Source organism: Phyllostomus hastatus, unplaced genomic scaffold (assembly GCF_019186645.2).
Source record: "Phyllostomus hastatus isolate PE091 unplaced genomic scaffold, TTU_PhHast_1.1 phas_contig_113, whole genome shotgun sequence".
Lineage (NCBI taxonomy): Eukaryota > Metazoa > Chordata > Mammalia > Chiroptera > Phyllostomidae > Phyllostomus > Phyllostomus hastatus.
This window is the reverse complement of record NW_025333530.1, coordinates 7,687,813-7,711,100: the sequence shown is the minus strand read 5'-3', so window position 1 is coordinate 7,711,100 and position 23,288 is coordinate 7,687,813. Positions and strand designations below refer to the sequence as shown.

Here is a 23,288-nt window from a genome sequence, read left to right as displayed (position 1 = left end):
TTATAATATGTATTATTATGTAATCTGTAATATATAACATTGAATTGATTATAATATAATGATCAAATATAATTTATGTTAGAGTTTAGGTTGCTTACTCATTTCAGTATTATAAATAATGCTAGGACAAATATCTTTATTTAGGTATTTGGATTGTTCACTTACAACAGATTTCCCAAAATATAGACATCTAAACATATTTATGGTGCTTGTTATGTATTGCAAATTGCTTTCCAAAAGTAGTTCTAGTCTAGGAAGGGGAGGAGGAAGGAAAGATATATATTGGGATGGTGCTTAAAGATTGTAGAATTAATGTATGACAAGGTCTGTCCAGAAATTATCCAGCCATGTAGTAAGAAAAATAGAGACATTTATTGGGGAAGATACAAGATATAAAAAACATTGCACATAAGACAATGATGCCTCAGTCCCCTTCAAAGTGGGCACCTTGGGACCTCACACGGTTCTCCCAATCACCATCAGCTGCCCTGTCATATTTTCCTGAGTCTCATTAATAGTCCAAAATCTCTTCCCTTTCAAAGGTGATTTTAGTTTTGGGAAAAGCCAGAATTTGCAGGGCACCAAATCTAGGCTGTAGGGGGTGCTGAATCACCTGGGTGATTTGATATTTCACCAAAATACTCTGCAGGAGATGTGATGCTTAAGCGGTGCATTGTCGTGATGAAGATGCCAATCACCAGTTGTCCATAGCTGCAGGCTTCTGAATCATTTGAATAGTTTTAACACAGGAATGTTCAAGCTATATGCAAAATTTGATGCAGATTTGTTGCTCTACTCAATCATTTTTAATGCAATGACCACACACTACACATGCTCACTCAATGGCGTCTACCATCTCCACTGACTAGTACAGTGAAATTGTCATTGTTCACGCATGCTCATTCCAGTCCACTCTCCTTGGCTGCCAGGTTACACTAACGTTGTACAAACCATTCTCATTATATTAACAATGGCTGGACTTTTTCTAGACAGACCTTATATCTATAAATATATCATAATGATATTCATTTAGTTTATATAGTTTAGCAGATAATAAACAGCCTTTTCCTAATGTTTTATGAGAGAAATTCCTTTTTCTTCTTATTTGGTCATAAAATATTTTGTTGATACTGAAAACTTTGATGAAAACTTGTCTGCAAGGAAAGTAAAGATTAATAATCTTTATATCAAAATAGATTGATACTTTATATATCAAACTATAAAGAAGCATTTGTTTAAAATTTTTAAAAAATAAATTATTAGCATTTTAAGAACTTAGAGAAATATCCAAATCATTTTCCTATGAAACTACTGAGATTTCATTCTTAGGAAGCCTGCTGGCCAGGCTGACCTTAAGGTTGTCTTAATGGAGCTTGCTTTGATCTTAGAATTTGGAGTGGGTATCTCACTGTTTGCAAATGCTCAGATCTTTGATAGAACCTCTTGTGCTACCTCTTCCCTTTTTGTTTTACTATGATGTCTTCTGAATATGTGTATTCTGCAAGGTGTATCTTTTTTTTAATACAGTTTTTCTTTCCTTCCAGAAATGTTACCACTTCATGTTTCAGCGATACCGCCTAGAGCATTATACTGTGACTTCAAATTGGCTGGCACTAGGAATACTGTTCCTATTTGGACTCTTATCCTTTTCTCGCTCTGTGGCACTGTTCAGAGGTAAGTGTACCAAGAATGCCTTAACCCAGACTCATGAGGCACTTCACTTTGGGTTTTGCTTGATGTGTGATTGTTTAACACAATTCAGCTTAACCTGGGAGGAGGACTTTTCTATAGGGAGAACATGTGGACTTAATATTAAGTCTGGGATATGACTTCTGGATCTTCAGATTGAAGAGAAAATTGAGATTCCTTTAAGTGTGATTAACTAATTTTTTTCTCTATTCTCAACTTTTTTCCCTTTAAAAGGATGCTTTTTCCTTATTAAGGAAGTTTTAAACTTAGGGTGTAGATTTGGGGCTCAAATCCTGTGATTATATATTTTTTATAATCTTTAATTTCACATAGATTACGTGAGATATTAAATACATTGTAATTACATGTCAGAATCTCATGTTACTCATTTTTGGTTTTCACAAACCTTTTTCCCTTCCAGGCTATCATGCACCCCTCGATTTATATCCAGAATTTTACCGAATTGCTACAGACCCAACCATTCACACTGTCCCAGAAGGACGACCTATTAATGTCTGTGTAGGAAAAGAGTGGTATCGATTTCCTAGCAGCTTCCTCCTGCCTGATAAGTAAGTTGTCCTTAAAGCCAGTCCCCAAACTTACTTACCTAAGTAAGTTAATACCAGAGTTTTAAATAGAGTAAAATAGCAATTCTATGGCAATGTCCTCTTAATTTTTGTTTTGTTTTGGATTTTTCACAAAAAGTTTTGAATTACCATCTCAAAGAGCTATGGGGTCTGCACTCTGTACCCACTGCCTAGGTTCGGTAGGCTGATTGCTGTATTTGTTATACACTCTGCACTGCCCTTACATCAGAGGTCTGGGAAATTCTAAAATCACTTCGGTCCCTGGGCCCCTGAAGTGGCTCTCCCTGGGGATTCATATTTATATTTCCATAATGATCTGATATTAATTTACTTCTAAAATTCACCTAGAAACTTTAGCAAAAGTGTGTTTTTATTCTTAATCTATTTATTTTATTTAAATTTTTTAAATTTATTGATTTTAGAGAGAAAGAGGAGAGAAACATCGATTTGTTGTTCCACTCATTTATGCATTCATTGGTTGCTTCTTGTATGTGCCCTGACTGGAGATCGAACCCACAACCTTGGCATTTGGGGATGACACTCTAACCAACTGAGCTACCTGGCCAGGGCAAGAAGAGTGTTTTTAGAGAAGAAATGTTGTCATCCAACAACAGTGGAAGTTTTCCACCAATGTATGGATATTAGAGGAAGCTGTGGTTAGGACATCTGTACCACTTTTCTCTAAGCTGTCGGTTGTTGGATGTGATAGCATAGGTTCTGGAGTTCCTTCTATTTGCTTAATTTGGACAGAGAAGAGTCCTATTTCGAGAAAAGGGAAGTCAGGTTAAGGTGAGTCATCTTGCTCCATTTGGGGACTGGCTTTAACAGATTAGCTGACAGTGGTATGTTGTGCTTGATGAAGATCCTGTATCAGCCATTAATGATTAAATCACAACTTGTTTTTTAAATGTTAACTTTACCATTGCTTCTCCATTTGAAATAGTTTCAGAACTAAAGATACTTATGATGATTACAAGTCCTTCTCCCATAGTGAGTTCTTACGTTTCAATCTTTCTCTATATACTTGATGAATTTGCTTTAATCTTGATAAGTTGTAATTGGCAATAAACTTTGATGCTTCAAAGAAAATAAGCTTTTTTCTCTGGTGTTTGATGGTATGACCATTTGGTTACATATTTGTTGCTGAGGATTGGTGAAATGGGTTGAGAGTTTAAAATTTCTCAATGAGTTTGGATTGAATTGTGACCTCTGCCTCTATGCTCCCTGGTTGAGGTTTTAGTAGAAATATTTTATCTCCAAGGGAAATGAAGTATTTTTCACATCACTTTTTTGGCTTGTTTATTTCAAGTACATTTAGCAATATGAGTCCCCTGTGTTTTAATTATTCTCCTTATTTATGTTTCTGACAGTTGGCAACTTCAGTTCATTCCATCTGAGTTCAGGGGCCAGTTACCAAAACCTTTTGCGGAGGGACCACTGGCTACCCGGCTTGTTCCTACTGACATGAACGACCAGAACTTGGAGGAGCCGTCGAGATATGTAAGGGCAACATTCTTCCTTCCGCTACTTCAAAAAGAGTTCTACCCCTGAAGTCTGTTGGTATACATATTAGAACATTGATAAAATGGAAATGTCATAAAAAGTGATTTCTTTAGGGTGAGGAATATAACAACTTTTGTTAAGAAACAATGAACAGTATCACTTGCTTTTCCAAATTACCTCCTTTATTTTCTATGTAAAACATATAACTCAATATCTAAGCTTTGCTGGAAATTTTCTTATGTTGAATTTGAATCCTTCTGAAACACATTGTGAAATTCTTTTCATTCCTTGGCTCATTAAAATACTTTGTGGGGAACTTTCAGGTTATCAGTAGACTTTTGACCTATTAGTATATTCTGGTTTTAGCAAATGGACAGTCAGTGATGGCTGTTTTTACAGTTTGTCCATGGAGCAGTATCTCTCAGGCTGTGCTCTTCTACCCACTCATCGTGACTCACTCCGGGATTCCATGTGAATTTTACTTCAGTTTCTTTGAAAGATGATACTTTTGCCATTTGGTACCAGTAAAATCCTTGATTGTAGAAAAGGTGAGGACAATAAAGATAATGCTCCTGATTCCCAAAGTCAGTAAAAAATTACTTTATAAAATAAAATAGGGAGCACACTTTGGGGCAGCATTTAACAATTTAAATGTCAAATACATTTTCTTTAGGTTTTCTTATTATGTCATATACTTGAAATGTGAAATACCTGGTCTTAGTTCCCTTCTGAAGCAAACCTGCAGCAACATCTGGCCTTTGGTGTCCCGGATCGGGGCTGGTTGGACTTCCATGGAGACCCTCAGGGCTTATGAGTGAGATTTTCATTGTGTGAGCAATAGCTATAAGCTGTGAAAATGGACATTGTAAGATACAAACTTGGTCTGGCCCCTGAGAAGGTAAGGTACATATTCTACCAAGTGGCTTATATTAGAATTTCCTTCTAACTTAAGACTCTGATTCCTATAATAGTGGAAGTATCCCTGAGCAGGGCGAACTGTTACTCGTCATTTTCATTTTGTCTGAGATACTCTCCTGAGAGCAGGCTTTTGATGTGTAGAGGATCATATCACCAGGGGAACACTGGATAGTTAAGAGTAAGAGAATACACTGTGATGGGGAAAGATATAATTTAGTGATGTTGTCAGAGCTGTATTTTAGGCAGAAGTATCATGGGGTAGTGAAAAAAGCATGGACTTTGGAGTCTGGCAGGCCTGAGTTCAAATCCCAGTTCTGTTGCTTGTCTTAGCGATCTTTGGCAAATTGGATAACTTCTGTGTTAACTCATTTCAGTGTCTGTTTGGAAAATGGGAATAATGATACCTACTTGGAAAATTATTATGAGATTAGATATTTTATCTCTCTGTCATATTTAGCATGGTGTTTAGATTTTCCCACAAATATTCTTAATTAAGTAATGGTTTATCAGATGGGTTAAAGGTAAATAAACTGCTTATCTCTCTCTTCTTACTTACTTCTGTTGTTCCCAAACCTCATTTTTATTTCAGTCCATCCAGACTCATCATTGCCTTTTCTATTCCAATGACTTTGCTTATTTTGATGACTACACTTGTCTTCTGATAACTATCAAAACTGTTCTCTGGAACCTTTCCCAACTAGAACTTCATAGTGAGCAGTCCTTTTTTTTTTTTTAAGATTTTACATATTTAGAAGGACAGAAACATCAATGTGTAGCTGCCTCTCACACACCCCCACCAGAGACCCAGCCCGATACCCAGGCATGTTCCCTGACCAGGAATCAAACCAACAACCCTTTGGATTGCAGGCCAGCACTCAATCCACTGAACCATGCCAGCCAGGGCATGAGCAGTTTTTCTTAAATACCTTAAATATTTATCTGTACAGGTCATTTAGCCATTTAATTATGTTGTCTTATGTTATTTAAATATCGCTGATATGTATGTCATTATCTTTTCCTATCAGATTATAAATGCTATAAAGAGAATGACTACCTTATTTCTTTTGTATTCACCACAGCATCTAGGATAGTGCTGTCTATTTAGAAGTTAGCCTATATGTTCTTTCTTGCTTGAGAAGTGAATATAGGTCATTGCTGGGATAGTGAGGTTGAGAGAAAGTGGACTATAAAATCTACAGTGGCCTTTTGTACATTCCTTAGGCTTTGGTCACTGGTGGTCTCTGGTTAGATCTTATTTCTATATTCTCTGCTATTAGACACTGTTAAATTTGTGTAACTGGCTCTATATTAGCTATATCCAAAAAGTAAAGATTTTTTAAAATACTTATGAGTCATCAAAAAGCTGGCAGATGAAAGCGGGGACAAACAAGTCAGATATGTCTGTTGAGAGTCATCCACCTTCCTGGGGGTCAGAGTTTCCCTGCAGCTTCTCTTTAGATTTTCCTGCCTGGTTGGGAAATGCCCTGTGGATCCAGTCCATTCACCCTTGACCCTTTGGAAAGTAGAAGAGATGTGTGATGGCTTCCTGTGAATTCTACATGAAATATGATCAGGAATTCATTTGCTTTAGTCAGTTGTCTAAAAAGATATATTTCTCTGATGATAAAAGTAATATACATTTATTGTATAAAATAGTGAAAGCTACAATCAGAAAACCAATCATCTATAATCTCATTAACTAAACATAAAACCACTCTCAGCATTTTAATATTTTTCTTCTATTTTTTTTGTCTTGCATATATATGGGTATTTGTTATGTAAACAAAAATCTCAACTATTTTTTAAAATAGTGCTGTAGTTTTTAAGAAATGGTGCCAGGATCAAGACTGTAATTGCCAAATAACTTTACCTGGCATAGAGGGGGACTTGCTTACTACATTTACATTTGTTACTTCTGGTACTTGCCTTGAGTTTAAGTCTGCATTCATTCAGAAAGGCAAAATAATTACATCATGTATCTTTCCTGAGCATGCTAAATAGCAACGTTATTTTTATCTGTCCTTTGGCTCTGAGTAACAGGTTTTAGCTAACCTTTCAGTGCTAAATGATTTGCATCTGTCTCCTGTTTCTAGTCTGCATTGAAACTAGTAAACACATGTGACTTCCTTTATTTCACTAGCCTTCTTTACCTCTGAGTTTATCAAGAATGAGAAGTGAGTGTAATGGTTTTGTGGTTTCTACTGCATTGTTACAACTATATTGCAGAAATAATATTTTTTGTGTTATATTCTTTCATGGCAGCTATTGAGTAGCTATTGAACATTCCATTATTTAGCAGGAGATATTTTTAAACTGGTACATGCCAAGATTTTTGGCCAGAACCAAGGTCTGAATTTAGAAGATACATTTAGTTTACCTTGAGAAAGACCTCAAGTTTGCTTGTGGAAGTGGTGTTGGAAGGGTTACAGCTTGTGAACTAGTAAAAGGATTATCTGAAATAGGACATAGTTATAATACCAAGTATGATGGGCATGGCTCATAATACTCAGTGAACCAAAGAAGCTGGGAGTTATTTGAATTGTGTTTGTATGCACTTTGCTGAATGGTTCAACTGCGTGCAGTTTTCTGGATTCACCCACTTTTTCTTGTGGATAAAATGACACAAGCAAATGCAAAAATTGAACTATGCTCCAATTATTCCCTAATATGTCAGTTGGCATTAGAATAAATTTGCATTTTCAAAGCAAGTATTATGGCAGAACTGGCTGTATATTTAGTCAAAGCTTTCTATATCTTGTTCTTCTTTATCCCTGCATTTACCATTTAATCAGTGGAATTATGGATTTGGAAGGGAACTTAATGTCATAAAGTCTATGATCTCTTCATTTTATGGTAGAAGCTGAGGCTCAGAGAGGTCATAAAGTGACAAAGATTAGTCCTAGGATAAGAAGCTTGGTTTCAACATTCCCCAGTATTCTTTAGACACCTCCTCTGACTTCCAGAGCCACTTACAGTTTATATTATATGGTGTATCACTTGAATATATATTTTCATGCAATGATTATTCTTATGTCTGAATAGACATAAAGAGACTGAACATTATCCTTTTCAAAAGTTACTTTCCATTTCTAGAGCTCCATTATATATATGCCAGGTACTATATATAGTAATTATTGTGTTTATCAATTAATAGAAATGGTCAGGGTCTATTCACTTTTCTTTTCTCTCTTGTAATCCTTTCTCCTGCCACTTTTAGAAGTCCTTATTGAAGGAGAAAATAAATTGCCTTACAGATAGTTTTACTTAATGTTATCAGCCTTGAGTATCAAAGCAAGCAGATTCAGATTGCTATAATATATGCAGTAGAATAAGATTGGAATTCACTAAGAATTTAAGTGAAGGCTATCCAAAATGCTTCTTTGAAATTCTTGTCTATGGCCATACTACCCTGAATGTGTCCTGTCTCGTCTGAAATTAATTCTTTAGTATCCATTGTGTTGCCATTTAGAAATTAAGTGATTTTTCATGATTCTCCACTGAATGACCTAAAAATTTTACCTGGGAGCTTACATTTTTACAGTACAGTTAATTTTTATTTGTGAATATATAGTTAGTAAAGCTAAATGAGAGATGTTAAAACTATAAGACAGTCTATGATACTTTTAAAAATTTAATTGGACTACATATTAAAAAAAATGAAAAGCCAGAAAAGTACTAAAGTATTTGAAATCTTCCCTGTCACATGGTTCCTCCTGCTCTGACAGGTGGCTCGGTTGATCATCATCTGATACACCACCAGACTCTGGGTTCAATCCCCAGGCAGGACACATATGGGAGGCAACCCCTTGATATTTCTCATATCAATGTTTCTCCCTCTCTCTGTCTGTCCCCCCTTCACCCCCTTCTTCTCTCTCTAAAATCAATAAACACTTTTTAAAAAGTTTCCTCCTAGTCCTAAGTGTTCCTATTTCAAAAAAAGGAAATAGCATAGGAGGATATTGATGGCTCCAAAAATGATGCAGTAGCAAGAACACTGGGCTGGGGAGTCAGGAGAACCTGTGATTTTTTTTTTTCTACAATTGAATGAAGTATATTTTCTTATATGACTTTGTGAGCTTCCAAGGACCTTGAAATAGTTTTGCATCTCTCCCCCAATTTGCTGTAACTATACCTGAAATCAGTTGCAGTGTTTAGATTTTAGCTTATTCTATTACCTGTTTTCTAATCAAATATTTCATGGTGGCGAAGCTTATCTTGAGATCTGATTCCTGGGCCCTGGGACCTGATGACCAGAAGTGGAAGTCTAGATGCTGCTTCTGTGCCCAAAGAGGTGGGTATCTGTTAGGGGCACACTGTGCTGTGTCATGCTGCCTGAGTGGGATATTGATGTTTGAGAGCTGAGAAAATGTCACTGCGGAGCCCGTCCTTGGCAGCCTCTATAACAGCTAATGAGTAAAAGCTACAAGAATATTTATTATGCCCAACTCCCCTTTACTCACTCCTCTTTCAACAACAAGCTCACCTTTTATTATTGATATATTGACCTCTGTGTCAGACCTTTTCTTTTCTTTTAGGATATATATTTTTCTTTACATCTGAGGTGGTATTAAATTGTCCCCCTTAAAATTTGTTGATGAGATGTAAACTATGTGATGTTGATTATCAATTAGTTTGAATTTCCCTACCACCACCTTTTGCCTTTTGGGTTTTTTCCTTTTGGATTTGTTCTTCTCCAAAGCTTCTAGTGGGTTGTTAGAAACTGAAAAAAAGTCACATTTCTTTCAAATGAATCTTAAATACTTGTATTTTTCAAAAATTTAAGCAAAGGCATATTTTTAGCTTCAACAGCTGGTTGGTGTATAGCCTGTGGCTAATGAAATGAAACATTTTTGTTTCATGATCATGTGTTAATGTTACCCTATGATTTTGTCATTTTTGATATAAGAAAAAATGATTAAATCTGAAGATATAAAAAATGAGCTCTTCGTTTACACTTTAAGGCAGATTTATATCAAGTCTGTTGATTTTTGAATTGTAGATTAGATGGTTATGGCTTGTGGTCTCAGATTTTGTCCTGTGAGATGCTGATAAAATTGAGAGAAGAAACCATTCTTTCTGATTCTGACTCTTAGACCTCAGGGGAAGTCACTAGTGTCACTGGGAACTCAAACTGAGAAATGTCAAACTAAAGATAGTCACAGTGAAACAGTATTTTTAGCATTATCAAATTTTGTGAGGAAAAAAATCTGTATCTGCAGAGGAAAAAAATGCCTGGGACCTATAATAACAACTTAGTGGTGATCTTCTTTGGGTGGTGAGATTATTGGTGATTTTAAAAAGGCATTTAAAAATTTTTTATATAATCATGTTTTAGTTTCATTATTTGAAAAAATAAATGACTGTAATAGGGGCTATGATATCAAATCTTTGGAGCCATGGAGAAGATCTCTGGTGTACTCTACAAACAACACTGGGCATGCTGTTAGCTGACCTCTGGCTCCCTGTCTTTGAGGACAAGAACTTCAACTTAAAATTGGGAGATAAATTTTCTCTTAATTTCAGCTCATTATGTCTGGGACTACTTTTGCTGCTCTTTCTGCAATCTAGATCTAGATTACTTCAAAAAAGGCAATGTAGTTTACCTATTCCAAGCTATGAGGAAACTTAAAAAAAAAACAAAAACCTAGAAGAAAAAGAGGATGTTGCTGTGGCAAATAGACTGTTCAGGAGAGGAATTAAATAATTAAATGAAATTTTAAATAAAATTAAGTAATTTGCTTACCACTGAGATTTGGGCAAAAGGCTTGTCCATCCAGTAAGTTTGCTAGAGACTAGTGTTGGCCAGGGCATTCCCAGCAGGCCTGAGTCACTGGCTTAAAAAGAGAATGATCTGTAATTCTTATCAGCACAGTTTCATTCATTAATCTCCAGTCTTTTGGCCTTTTTTATTCTTAATTATTTTTAGATATCTCTAATTCTGTTCCTTTTTTGGTTCATTCATCCACCCATTCATTTTTTTAAAAAAATATTTATTTACTTTTAGAGAGTGGGGAAAGGAAGGGAGGAAGAGGAGAGAGAGAGCAATGTGCAAGAGATAACATCGATTGGTTGCCTCTTGCATGCCCCCAACTGGGAACCTGGCCCTCAACCCAGGCATGTGCCCTGACTGGGAATCAACCGGATACCTTTCAGTTCACAGGCCGGCACTCAGTCCACTGAGCACCACAGCCAAGGCTATCCACCCATTCATTTAAAGTCAGGAACTTTTTATTGTTCCTGACTATGTGCTGAAAATACAAAGTGGCAAAAAACATAGTCTCCTGTCATGTAAGAATAGTCCCTGGCAAAAAAACAAAGAAAGAAAAATTATGCTGGGAAAAAAAGGAATTGGAAGAAATAGAAACAATGTAGGGAGCTGAAAAAAAATTTAAACTTTTATAATTAATATTCTCTGATAGGATAAAAAAAATTTGGGGGACTGTATGACAAAACATGTTCTTTGAAAGGGGAAAAATTGGAAAATAAGTGCTCTTAGAGATAAAAAAACAAAAGCCCTGGCTGGCGTAGCTCAGTGGATTGAGCACAGGCTGCGAACCAAAGTGTTGCAGGTTCGATTCCCAGCCAGGGTACATGCCTGGGTTGCAAGCCATAACACCCAGCAACCGCATATTGATGTTTCTCTCTCTCTATCTCCCTCCTTTTCCCTCTCTAAAAAATAAATAAATAGAATCTTTTAAAAAAAAGAAATTAAAAATAAGATAATGTAGATTTTTTTTTAAAGATTTTATTTATTTTTTTAGAGAGAGAGGAAGGAAGCGAGAAAGAGAGGGAAACATCAGTGTGTGGTTACCTCTTGTGCACCCCCTACTGGGGACCTGGCCAGCCACCCAAACATGTGCCCTGACTGGGAATTGAACTGGCAACCCATTGATTCATAGGCAGGCCTGCAAACCACTGAATCACACCAGCCAGGGCAATAACACTGATTTTTTAAAAATCAATAGAATGAATGATTAGAGGATAAAGTTGAGGAAATCTTCCATACCGAAACAGTGCAAAAAAACAAAACAAAAAACAAAGAGATAGAAACTACAAAAAGGAAAAAAGATCTAAGGATCCATCATCTAGCTAATAGGAGGTCCAGAAAAAGAAAATAAATGAAATGGAGGAGAGAAAATTGCCAAAGAATGTGAAAAAATTCCCCAGAACTTAAGGATATCACTTTTCAGATTGAAGTTATTTATTAGTTATTTATTAGTTAGTTAGAAGTTAATTATTATTTCATAATTGAAAAATCAAAAGCTACCAGGAAAAAAGCTGGAAGAGTTGCCTCTAGGAAGTGGGACCAGGGAATAAGGAGGGTACTGCTAATTTTAATAAGCCTCTTGAAGGGTGTAAGTTTTGAATTATGCATATATATTCTTTTGATAAACCTAAAGATAAATTTAGAAAAGGACATAAATCTTGCCCTCAGAGTCCAGTAGGAGAGACGATTCTAAAATATTCAGTGGTGTAATGAGTGCCATAATATGCCATGTGAACACAGAGAAAATGGGAAGGACTCTTCCTACTTCTCTGTTTGGGGACAGCTTCACATAGTGGTGGCTGGGATCTGGGTCTTAGAAGAAGAGGAAAAGTTCTCTGGCAGAGGAAGGGGAAACTGACATTCCAGTTAAAGTGAACAACAAATATGAAGGCTTGAAATATGAAAAGAACATTGAATGTTTAGGAGAAAATAAATGGTTTTGAGGTTTCTAGATTTTAGTTAATTGGACAATATTTTTTATTTCTACCCTATTTCATCCTAATATAGATATGTGACCATGTTCTCTACTAAGTTATACATTTATTTAAGGAGAAGAGTTCATGTCTTTGTCTTTTTTTAAGATTTTTTTTAAAGATTTTATTTATTTTTTAGAGAGGAAAGGGAGGGAAAAAGAGAGAGAGAGAAAAACATCAATGTGTCGTTGGTGGGGGCCGTGGCCTGCAATCCAGGCATGTGCCCTGACTGGGAATCAAACCTGCGATGCTTTGGTTTGCAGCTTGCACTCAATCCACTGAGCTATGCCAGCCAGGCATGTCTTTGTCTTTAATCTTTGTAACCACCACACATAACCTAACCTAACATAGAGCTATATATGCAGCAGCTGATTCTAAATTTTTTTACTAAAATAGCCCTTCATTTACTCTTCTAGAATGCAAGAGAGGCGTCCCCAAACCCTGGTAATAATAGAAATTTCAACTAATTAGGGCTCAAGCTCTATCATTCTTCAAGGTCTAGGTATATACTAGTTAGAGCACTGGTCACAAGCTCCTAAAGAACAGGGATCAAGTCTTTTCTATTGTTGCATCACCTGCATGGTCCAGCACTGGACAGATAGTAATTGAGTGAATCCTCCCAGTCTTCATTAACAGATCCCAGAATGAAAGAAATACTTAACTTTCTTGTTTCCTCTTGTTTCCTTTTAATTCAATCCTTAAATTACCCCAAACCCTGATTTCTGCCGCTGTCTCTGCCTACCTTTAGTGAAGACTAGAGCTAGATAGGTTTATGTTACCTACCAAGATGCCAACCCACTAAAAATGTTCATAATTATTGGGTTGGCTAAAAAGTCTGTTTTTACTGTAAAATGAAAGACATATTTCTAATTTTCACCAATAACTTTATTGATTTGGGTATTTTGAGTATGTCAGCTGTCTCTGGAGTGGTATAACATTGATTGTTCTCAATTAATGTCTCGATCTAATTGCTATCAACTTCAACTGGTCTACCCGACGATGGAGCATTGTCCAGTGAGAAATCTCAAGTACAAAACTGCAAATACTTTTGATATATTGGATCAGTCACAGAACCTTCTCCACACACTGCACAAATCTCATCTTTGTGTTTCAGTTGCATGTTTACCTTTCTTGAAATAATAAAACATAATATGCCAGAAATGTTGCTTATTTTCTTCTACCTTCAATATTAAAATGGCTACACAAAAATTCACCAATTCTGATAAGTTTTTAAATGCATGCTGATATGACAGCTGTCACAATACAATTTAACAAAATTGTTTCAAATGAAGTTAAAGACAACTAAGTACTACTAGAGCCATCTTGTGAATAAACCAAATGAAGTTTTTGGCCAACTGAGTTTTTATTGTGTTAATGTTATAGCTTTAACTACGAGACTGGTTAACAATTTATTTTTTAGAAAACAAGATTGATATCTCTTTCAATTGACATTTTTATTTCTTCTTCAAGTCTCATCAGAATATTCAGCCTTTTCCATTTTGATTCGTATTTTCAGGGGTTTTCATGAGAATATCATGTGAGTTTTGCTATTAGTTTATATTATTTCAGTTTGTTTTGAGAAAGATATACCCTTCTATTACAGACACAAGTTAACCAGTTTTAGTCACACATATTATCCCCCCCAATCTCAAGGCTCCTTGTTGACTTTTTTTTTTTAATTTTAAAAAGTTTTTATTTTGAATTAACAGTTCACAGGATATTACAAAGATAGTACAGAAGGGTACAAGTGCTCTTCATCCAGTTTCTCCCAATGTAACTATAGTTAATTTCAAAACCAGGAAACGGACATTAGTATGTGCCAGTTTACCACATGCATCTATATTCATGGAACCACTGTAATCAAGGTACAAAGCTTTTCCGTCACCACATAGATCTTCTTTGGACTATCTTTTATAGTGACACCCGCCTTCAGCACCCCTAACCCTTGGCCACTGCTAATTTGTTCTCCATCTCTACAATTTTATTCTAAGAATGGTTAATAAATGGAATTATATGATGTGTCACCTTTGAGATAGATTTTCCCCCCTCATCATAATGCCCTTGAGATACATCCAATTTGTGTGATCAATAGTTCCTTTTTATTTCTGAGTTGTAGTCCATGGTGTAGATGTACCACAGTTTGTTTAACCATTCATCTATTGAGAGATGATTTGGCTCTTAACAAATACAGCTATTACATGTCTTTTGTGTGGATATACCTTTTCTCTTCTCTGGAATAAATGTCTAGGAATGTGATTGCTGAATCATATCTTAGGTGTATGTCTAGTTTTTTAAGAAACTGCCAAACTATTTTTTAGATGGGTGTACCACTTTAAGTGAAGTGTAGAGATCTTATCTCCCTTTACCCTCCCCTGTTCATAATTGTCTCAGATATTTCTTCTACTTATATTGACAGCTACATCAAAATGTGTTATAATTTTTGCTTTAACCTTTCAAGTTAATTTAGGTAACTTGAGAAGGAAATCTATGGTTTTTACTCACATGCTTACTTTAAGAAAAAGGTTTCTTAAATTTATTTTTAGAGAGGGGGAAGGCAGGGAGAAAGAGAGGAGAAGCATTTATGTAAGAGAAACATCAATCATGGCCTTTCGAATGTGCCCATTCAGAATGATGCCTAGCCAACTGAGCCACACTGGTTAGGGTCTTGCTTTTTCTGTTGTTCTTTCTTCCCTCCTAATGTTCTATGATTCCTTCTTTTATTATTCTCTTTCTGCTTCAAGAATTCCTGTAGCCATTCTTTCAGAGTAGATCTGCTAATAACAAATAGTCTTGGTTTTCTTTCACCTGAGAATGTCTTGATTTCCCATTAATTCCTAAAGGATGTTTTTATTATGAATATGAAGTTCTAGGTTCACAGTTTTTTTTCTTTCAGCACTTCAAAAATATTGTGCTCCTTCCTCTGGTCTCCATGGTTTCTGATGAGAAATCTGCTCTCATCCTAGTTGTTCTTCCCTTATAGTCAAGGTGTCATTTTTCTCTGGCTGTTCTCAGCATTTTTCTTTGACTTTAGTTTTCATAAATTGAATTATGATATGTCTTAGAATTAATTTATTTTAGTTCAACTTGCTTGGGGTTCATTCAGCTTCTTAATTCCATACATTTAAGTCTCTTGCCAAATTTGGGGAGCTTTCAACCATTATTTTAGCCCTGCCCTCTTTCTGTTCTCTTCCTGGGACTCGATGACCGGGTGTTAGATCTTTTGTTACCATTTCACCAGCTTCTGAAGCTCTCTCTCTTTTTTTTTCCAGTTCTTTCTATTTCTGTTATTTAGACTGTATAATTTTATTATGGTTTTCCAGTTCACTGATTCCTCCTTCTGATTTCTGCTCTCTGCTGTTGAGAACATCTACTGAGGTTTTTATTTCAGTTACTGTCCTTTTCATTTCTAACATTTCCACTTGGCTCTTCTTTACAGCTATTTCTTTGCTGAAACTTTCTGTTTCAAGCATGGTTGTAACTGTTCATTGAAATAGTTTTGTCACAGCTGCTTTAAAATCTTTGTTAGATAATTCTAGCATCTCTGTCATCTCTGTTGGCATCTGTTTGTTGTGATTTGTCATGCAAGTTGAGACCTTCCTTGTTCTCGGTATGAGTGAGTTTGCATTGAAACTTGGACATTTTGGGTATTATGTTATTAGACTCTGGATCTTATTAACTCTTTCTGTTTTAGCCGACCCATCTGACCTTACACTGGTGGGGAAAAAGGAGTGTTGCCTTGTTATCATCAGATGGGAGTGGTAGTCCAGATTCCCCACTTAGCTTCCATTGGTACTCAAGGGTAGACGGGGATATTTGTTATAGCTGGGTGGGAGCAGGGGCTCAGGCTTGGCACTAGGCCTCTACTAGTATCACCTTGGCTAAGATAAGTAGCTACTGCTCCCCCTGTAGGCTCCACTGACACCATGGAGGGTTACCTCATTATGACCTGACTCTCTTCTAGGCCTTCTCTGATACCATCCCAGCTTTTAGGAGGAAGGCTGCCTCGTTACTGCTGGGTAGGGTGGAAGTCCAGACTTCCTGTGAGGTTTCCAGTGGTGCCATGGGAGGTAGAGAGAAGAGGGTTGTTACTGCCCAGCAGAGCAGAAAGGCCTGGTTCCTGTTTGGACTTCTCTGACACCATCCAGGCCAGGAAGAGGGATCCCTAATTACAGCTTGGTGAAGGTGGAAATCTAGGTTCTCCCCTGCATATTTACTCTCAGATGTATGGGTGGGATGACAGTTTTGGGGGAGGAGAGTGTTTAGCTGGTGTGTTAGTAAGGATTCTCCAGAGAAACAAGCAATAGAATGTGTGTATATATATGTGTGTAAGCGTATGTGTGGTGTGTATGTATATCTGTATACATGTACACATGAGCACACACAAGCACACACACATATTGTAGAGAAAGGTAGATTGATTGATTTTAAGGAATTGACTGACAGTTGAAGGGACTGGAAGTCTGAAATTTGCAGGGTAGGTTGGCAGGCTGAAGAACCAGGGAAGAATTGTGTTGCAACTTTGTCCAAATGCAGTCTGGAGGCAGAATTTTCTCTTTGTTAAAGGATCTCACTCTTTTTCTCCTAAGATCTTCAGCTGATTAAATGAGTCCTACCCACATTATGAAGAGCAAATTGCTTTACTAAAAGATTACTTATTTGTTTTTAAAATATATTTTATTGATTATACAGTTGTCTCATATTTCCCCCTCTATTTTCCTCCACCCTGTACCCCCTCCCACCCGCATTCCCTCCACTTAGTTCATGTCCATAGGTCCCACATATATGTTCTTTGGCTTCTACATGTCCTATACTATTTTTCACCCCCACGCCTGTATTGTATCTAGTATTTATGTTTTTTATTCCCTGTATCTTTTCCCACTTCTCCCTGCTCCCCATCCCTACTGAATAACTCTTCATGTGATCTCCATTTCTCTGAATCTGTCCCTGTTCTAGTTGTTTGCTTAGTTTGTTTTTGACTTTTTAGGTTCAGTTGCTGATAGTTGTGAGTTTCTTGTCATTTTATGGTTCATAGTTTTTGAACTTCTTTTCCTTAGATAATTCCCTTTAACATTTCATATAATAATGGCTTGGTGATGATGAACTCCTTTAACTTTACCATATCTGGGAAGCACTTTATCTGGTCTTGCATTCTAAATGATAGCTTTGCTGGATAGAGAAAGCTTGGATGTAGGTGCTTGCCTTTCATGACTTTGAATACTTCTTGCCAGCCCCTTCTTGCCTGCAAGGTTTCTTTTGAGAAACCAGCTGATAGTCTTATGGAAACTCCTTTGTAAATAACTGTCTTCTTTCTCTTGCTGCTTTTAAGATTCTCTCCTTATCTTCAATCTTGGGTAATGTAATTATTATATGGCTTGGTGTGTGCTTCCTTGGGTCCAACTTCCTTGACACTCTGAGCTTCCTGGTCTTCCTAGAAGTCTACTTCCTTTGCCAGATTGGGGAAGTTCTCCTTCATTATTTTTCAAGTAAGTTTTCAATTTCTTGCTCTTTCTCTTCTCCTTCTGGCACCCCTATGATTCAGATGTTGGAAAGTTTAAAGTTGTCCTGGAGATTCCTGAGCCTCTCCTCATTTTTATGCATTCTTGTTTCTTCATTCTGTTCTAGTTGAATGTTTATTTCTGCCTTCTGCTCCAAACTGCTGATTTAAGTCCCGGTTTCCTTCCTTTCACTATTGGTTCTTTTTATATTTTGCTTTATTTCATTTTTCATAGCCTTCGCTTCTTCCTCTATTTTGTGACCATGGTCAACCATTTCTGTGAGCATCCTGATTACCAGTGTTTTGAACTCAGCATCTGATAGGTTTGATATCTCTTCATTGCTTAGTTGTATTTTTTTCTGGAGTTTTGATCTGTTCTTTCATTTGGGCCATATTTTTTTGTCTTGGCGCACCTTTTACATAGTAAGGGACAGAGCCTTATTTGCTGCTTTATATTTACATATCAAATTAAATGTTTCATTGATATTTGAAGGCATAGGGTTTTATTTCTAAGCCGCTTTTGCTACTGAAAAATACTTAGTTTTTTCTTTTATGTGATTTTTAAAAAAATATTGCGTCTTTTAGATCAGAGTGTCTCATTTTATGAATTTTACCTGGATTTTTTTCCTCCCCTTTTAGATTTTAGTTTAAATTTTTTGTGTATAGTTTAGTTGGAAGTTTCTCTAAGCACATTCATTCTGGTCTTGGTGGGATGCATTCTGACCCTCGTCAGGAACTAAGTAGTCCATGAGATATAAAACAGAAAAATAGTCTTGTGATTTGACTCTGTTGGGTATACTTTACTGTTCACTTTTCTTATCTTTCTCTTCCAAAGTTGCAACCTTTTACTTGAAATGAAATTGAAAATGTCATCTTTTTGCTTCAGAGATGTTCAGTGTCCTACCTATGACCTCAAAGTCACTTGAGATACAGTCTCACTTTCTTCTTTCATTTGTTTCTAATGTGAATGATCAGGGTTCAGTATTTGACAGAATGTGTGTCTTTGCTGGTCCCTATCAATTTTAATATATTGAAGGAGATGAAATACTTTTCTTTTTAGGTAAATCTAAAATAAGTTTTATTTGAATAAAATACAACTGACAGTTAAAAAATAAAGATGTGCAAATGTTTTTCTGACTTTTCTAGTATTTTGGTTGACAAAGAAATGCACAGAGGTATTCCAAGTGAGAGTTGGAACTTCCAGGAATGTCGTAGAAAAAATGTCTACCATGAATGGGAAAGCTAGACTAGATGCTATCTTTCTGGAGCCTTGTAAGGCCAATATTTTCATGGAGTACTATTCTTTCAGCTATGTTAGGTCTGTTTCTACATAGATGTTTCTTAACTCCCCAGTTAGGGTCATTTATAGAATCTTTTAATTCAAAGCCTGGGAGCCACAGTGGGCCTCATATAACAGCCTCTTCCATGTAACCTGTTTCACTTACACCTGTGAGACTTTAAAAGGTAATTTGCTACTGCTTAATTTTACTCTTTTGCACCACCTTTCTTCCAGCTAGATTGCCAAACCACTTTTCAGGCTAAAGATCTTGTTTTCTATGGGATTCCTTGCAGATTGAGCAAAGGAGAGCTATTGATATTTTTATTTTATTACTGTAACACAGTTTTCCCATACCCAGTCTCACAATAATTATGCACTATTCATTTTCCTTTAAAAATTCCAGTTAATCTTTAAAAAAATCTTAATTTTAACATATGCAAGATAACCAACCCTTAATTATCTATGTTAATAAGAGAAATACCACATAAATCACCCCTACTCCTGAATACATTATTTTTATCGCTGTTCAAGTACAGTTGTCTCTCCCCCCCCCTCCGTGACTCCCCCCACCCAGCCATCCCTACCTACCACTCTCGATCCTACCCCCTTTTGGTTTGTCCATAGGTCCTTTATACATACTCCTTGATGACCATTCCCCTTCTTCACCCCGCCCTGGTTATCCCCTCCCACCTCCCCTCTGGTTATTGTCAGTTTGTTCTTTATTTCAACATCTCTGGTTATATTTTGCCTCCTTGTTTGTTTTGTTGATTAGATTCCACTTATAGGTGAGATCACATGGTGTTTGTCTTTCACCACCTGGCTTATTTCACTTAGTATAATAGTCTCCAGTTCCATCCATTCTGTTGCAAAGGGGAGGAGCTCCTTCTTTCTTTCTGCTGCGTACTATTCCATTGTGTAAATGTACCATAGTTTTTTGATCCACTCATTTACTGATGGGCACTTAAGCTGTTTCCAGGACTTGGCTATTGTAAATTGTACTACTATGAACATAGGGGTGCATAGATTCTTTTGAGTTGGTGTTTCCAAATTCTTAGGGTATAGTCCCAGAAGTGGTATTGCTGGGTCAAAAAGGCAATTCCATTTTTAGTTTTCTGAGAAAATTCCATACTGTTTTCCACAGTGGCTGCACCAGTCTGCATTCCCACCAACAGTGTACTAGGGTTCCCTTTTCTCCACAACCTTGCCAGTATTTGTTGTTTGTTGCTTTGTTTATGGTGGCCATTCTGACTGGTGTGAGGTGGTATCTCTCATTGTGATTTTAATTTGTATCTCTATGATGGCTAGTGATGCTGAACATCCTTTCATATGTCTCTGGGCCCTCTGTATGTGCTCCTTGGGGAAGTGTCTGTTCAAGTCCTTTGCCCATTTTTAAATTGGGTTGTTTGTCTTCCTGGAGTGGAGTCATGTGAGTTCTTTATATAGTTTGGAGATCAAACCCTTATCTGAGGTATCATTTGCAAATATACTTTCCCATACAATTGGTTCCCTTTTCATTTTGCTGACATTTCTTTAGCCGTGCAGAAGCTTTTTATTTTGATGAAGTCCCATTTGCTTATTCTTTCCTTTATATCCCTTGTTCTATGGGACATATTGGTGGAAATATTGCTGCATGGAATATCTGAGATTTTCCTCCCTATGTACCCTTGCACGACTTTTATGGTGTCACAGCTTATATCCATCTTGAGTTTATTTTTTATGTGGGGTAACTTGGTGGCCGAGTTTCTTTTTTTTTTGCATGTAGCTGTCCAGATCTCCCAGCACATTTATTGGAGAGGCTATTTTTGCTCCATTTTATGTTCCAGCCCCCTTTGTCAAATAGTAACTGACCATATTGACACAGGTTTATTTCTGGGCTCTCTATTCTATTTCATTGGTCTATGTGTCTGTTCTTATGCCAATAGCAAGCTGTTTTGATTATAGTGGCCTTGTAATATACTTTGATGTCAGATATTGTGATCCCTCCTCCTTTGTTCCTTTTTCTCAAAATTGCTGTGGCTATTTGGGGTCATTTATGGTTCCATATAAATTTTTGAAATGTTCTATATCTGTGAAATATGTCATTGGTGTTTTCACAGGGATTGCATTGAATCTGTAGACTGCTTTGGGTAGTACGAACATTTTGATGGTGTTAATTCTTCCAATCTATGAACATGATATATGCTTCCATTTGTTTGTATCTTCCTCAATTTCTTTCTCCAATGTTGTATAATTTTGAGTACAGGTCTTTTACCTCCCTGGTTAGTTTTATTACTAGTACTTTATTTTTCTTGTTGCTATAGCAATGGGATTTTTTTCCTGATTACTGTTTCTGATATTTCATTGTTGGTGTATGGAAATGCCTTTATTTTCTGAATGTTGATTTTGTATTCCACTATTTTACCAAATTCACTTAATAGGTTGAGTAGTTTTTGGTAAAGTCTATAGGATTTTTTATGTACACTATCATGTCATCTGCAGTCAGTGACAGTTTTGCTTCCTCCTTTCCAATTTGGATGCTTTGAATTTCTTTTCTTGTCTGATTGCTGTGACTAGGACTTCTAATACTATGTTGAATAGAAGTGTTGAAAGCTGACATCCCTGACTTATTCCTGATTTTAGTGGGAAAGCTGTTAAGTTTTTGCCCATTGAATATGATTTTAGCTGTAGGTTTCTCTTAAATGGGCTTTATTATGTTGAGATATGTTCCCTCTATTGCCACTTTGCTGAGTGTTTCTATCATGAATGGGTACCTTGTCAAATGCTTTTTCCACGTCTATTGATATCATCATGTGATTTTTGTCTTTCTTGGTGTTTATGTGATGTATTATATTTATTTATGAATATTGTACCATCCATCCTTGCATTCATGGGATAAATCCTACTTGATCATGGTGTATGGTCTTTTTAATGTATTGCTGGGTGTCATTTGCCAATATTTTGTTGAGTATTTTAGCGTCTATGTTCATCAGCTATATTGGCCTGTAGTTTTCTTTCTTTGTTGTGTATCTGGTTTTGAGATTAGAATGATGCTGGCTTCATAAAAAGAGTTTCGGTGTCTTCCCTCTTCTTGGATTTTTTGGAATAATGTGAGAAGGGTAGGCGTTATCTCTTCCTTAAATGTTTTGTAAAATTTTCCTGTGAAGCAGTCTGGTCCAGGGCTTTTGTGTTTCGGGAGTTATTTGATTACTGCTTCAGTTTCATCCGCTGTTATTGGTCTGTTCAGTCTTTCTGCTTCTTCATTCAGTTTTGGAAGATTATATTTTTCTAGATATTTGTCCATTTCACCCAGATTTTCAAATTTATTGTCATATAGTTTTTTGTAGTAATTTCTTATAGTCTTATATTTCTATGGTATCAGCTGTAATCTTTATTCATTTCTGATTGTGTTTATTTGGATCCTCTCTTTTTTTTTCATGATGATTCTGCTTAAAGGCTTGTCAGTTTTGTTTATCTTTTCAAAGAACCAGCTCCTGGATTTATTGATCCTTAGAATTGTTCTTTTAGTTTCTCTGTTGTTTAATTCTCTTAGTTATTTCCTTCCTTCTACTCACGGTGGGCTTTGTTGTTGTTCCTCTAGTTTTTGTAGATGTAGGGTTAGATTGTCTGTTTGACAATCTAAATGTTTCTATCTTTTTTGGGTAGGGCTGTATCACTCTGAACTTCCCTTTCAGGACTGCCTTCACTGTGTCCCATAAGTTTTGAACTGTTGGGAGGTTATTTTCATTTGTTTCCAGGAACTTTTTTATTTCTTCCTTGATCTTATTCTTAACCTATTCCTTGTTCAATAGCATGCTATTCAATCTTTACAAATTTGACTGTTTTTGCATTTTTTCCTTTGGTGTTAGTTTTTAGTTTCAGGCCCTTGTGGTCTGAGAAGATGCTTGATATGAATTCAATTTTCTTGAATTTGTTGAGGCTTGTTTTGTGTCCTATAGTGTGATCTTTCTTTGAAAATGTTCCATGTACATTTGAAAAGATTGTGCATTTTGCTTCTTTGGAATGAAAGGTTCTATATATATCAGTTAAGTCCATTTGATCTAGGGCATTGTTCAAGGTTGCAATATTCCTGTTCATATTT

The 23,288-nt window shown here is 36.3% G+C and overlaps 1 protein-coding gene across 8 annotated transcripts in view; it reads left to right on the top strand.

Annotated features, from left to right (window-relative positions):
• ALG9 (ALG9 alpha-1,2-mannosyltransferase) overlaps positions 1-23,288 on the top strand; it is a 137,131-nt gene that overhangs the window by 51,333 nt on the left and 62,510 nt on the right. For all 8 annotated transcript variants that reach the window (XM_045839511.1, XM_045839544.1, XM_045839521.1 and 5 more), the window contains 3 exons: positions 1,545-1,674; positions 2,111-2,258; positions 3,647-3,776. In XM_045839511.1, the coding sequence (XP_045695467.1) occupies positions 1,545-1,674; positions 2,111-2,258; positions 3,647-3,776 (408 nt within the window). The remainder of the gene's footprint in view (positions 1-1,544; positions 1,675-2,110; positions 2,259-3,646; positions 3,777-23,288) is intronic.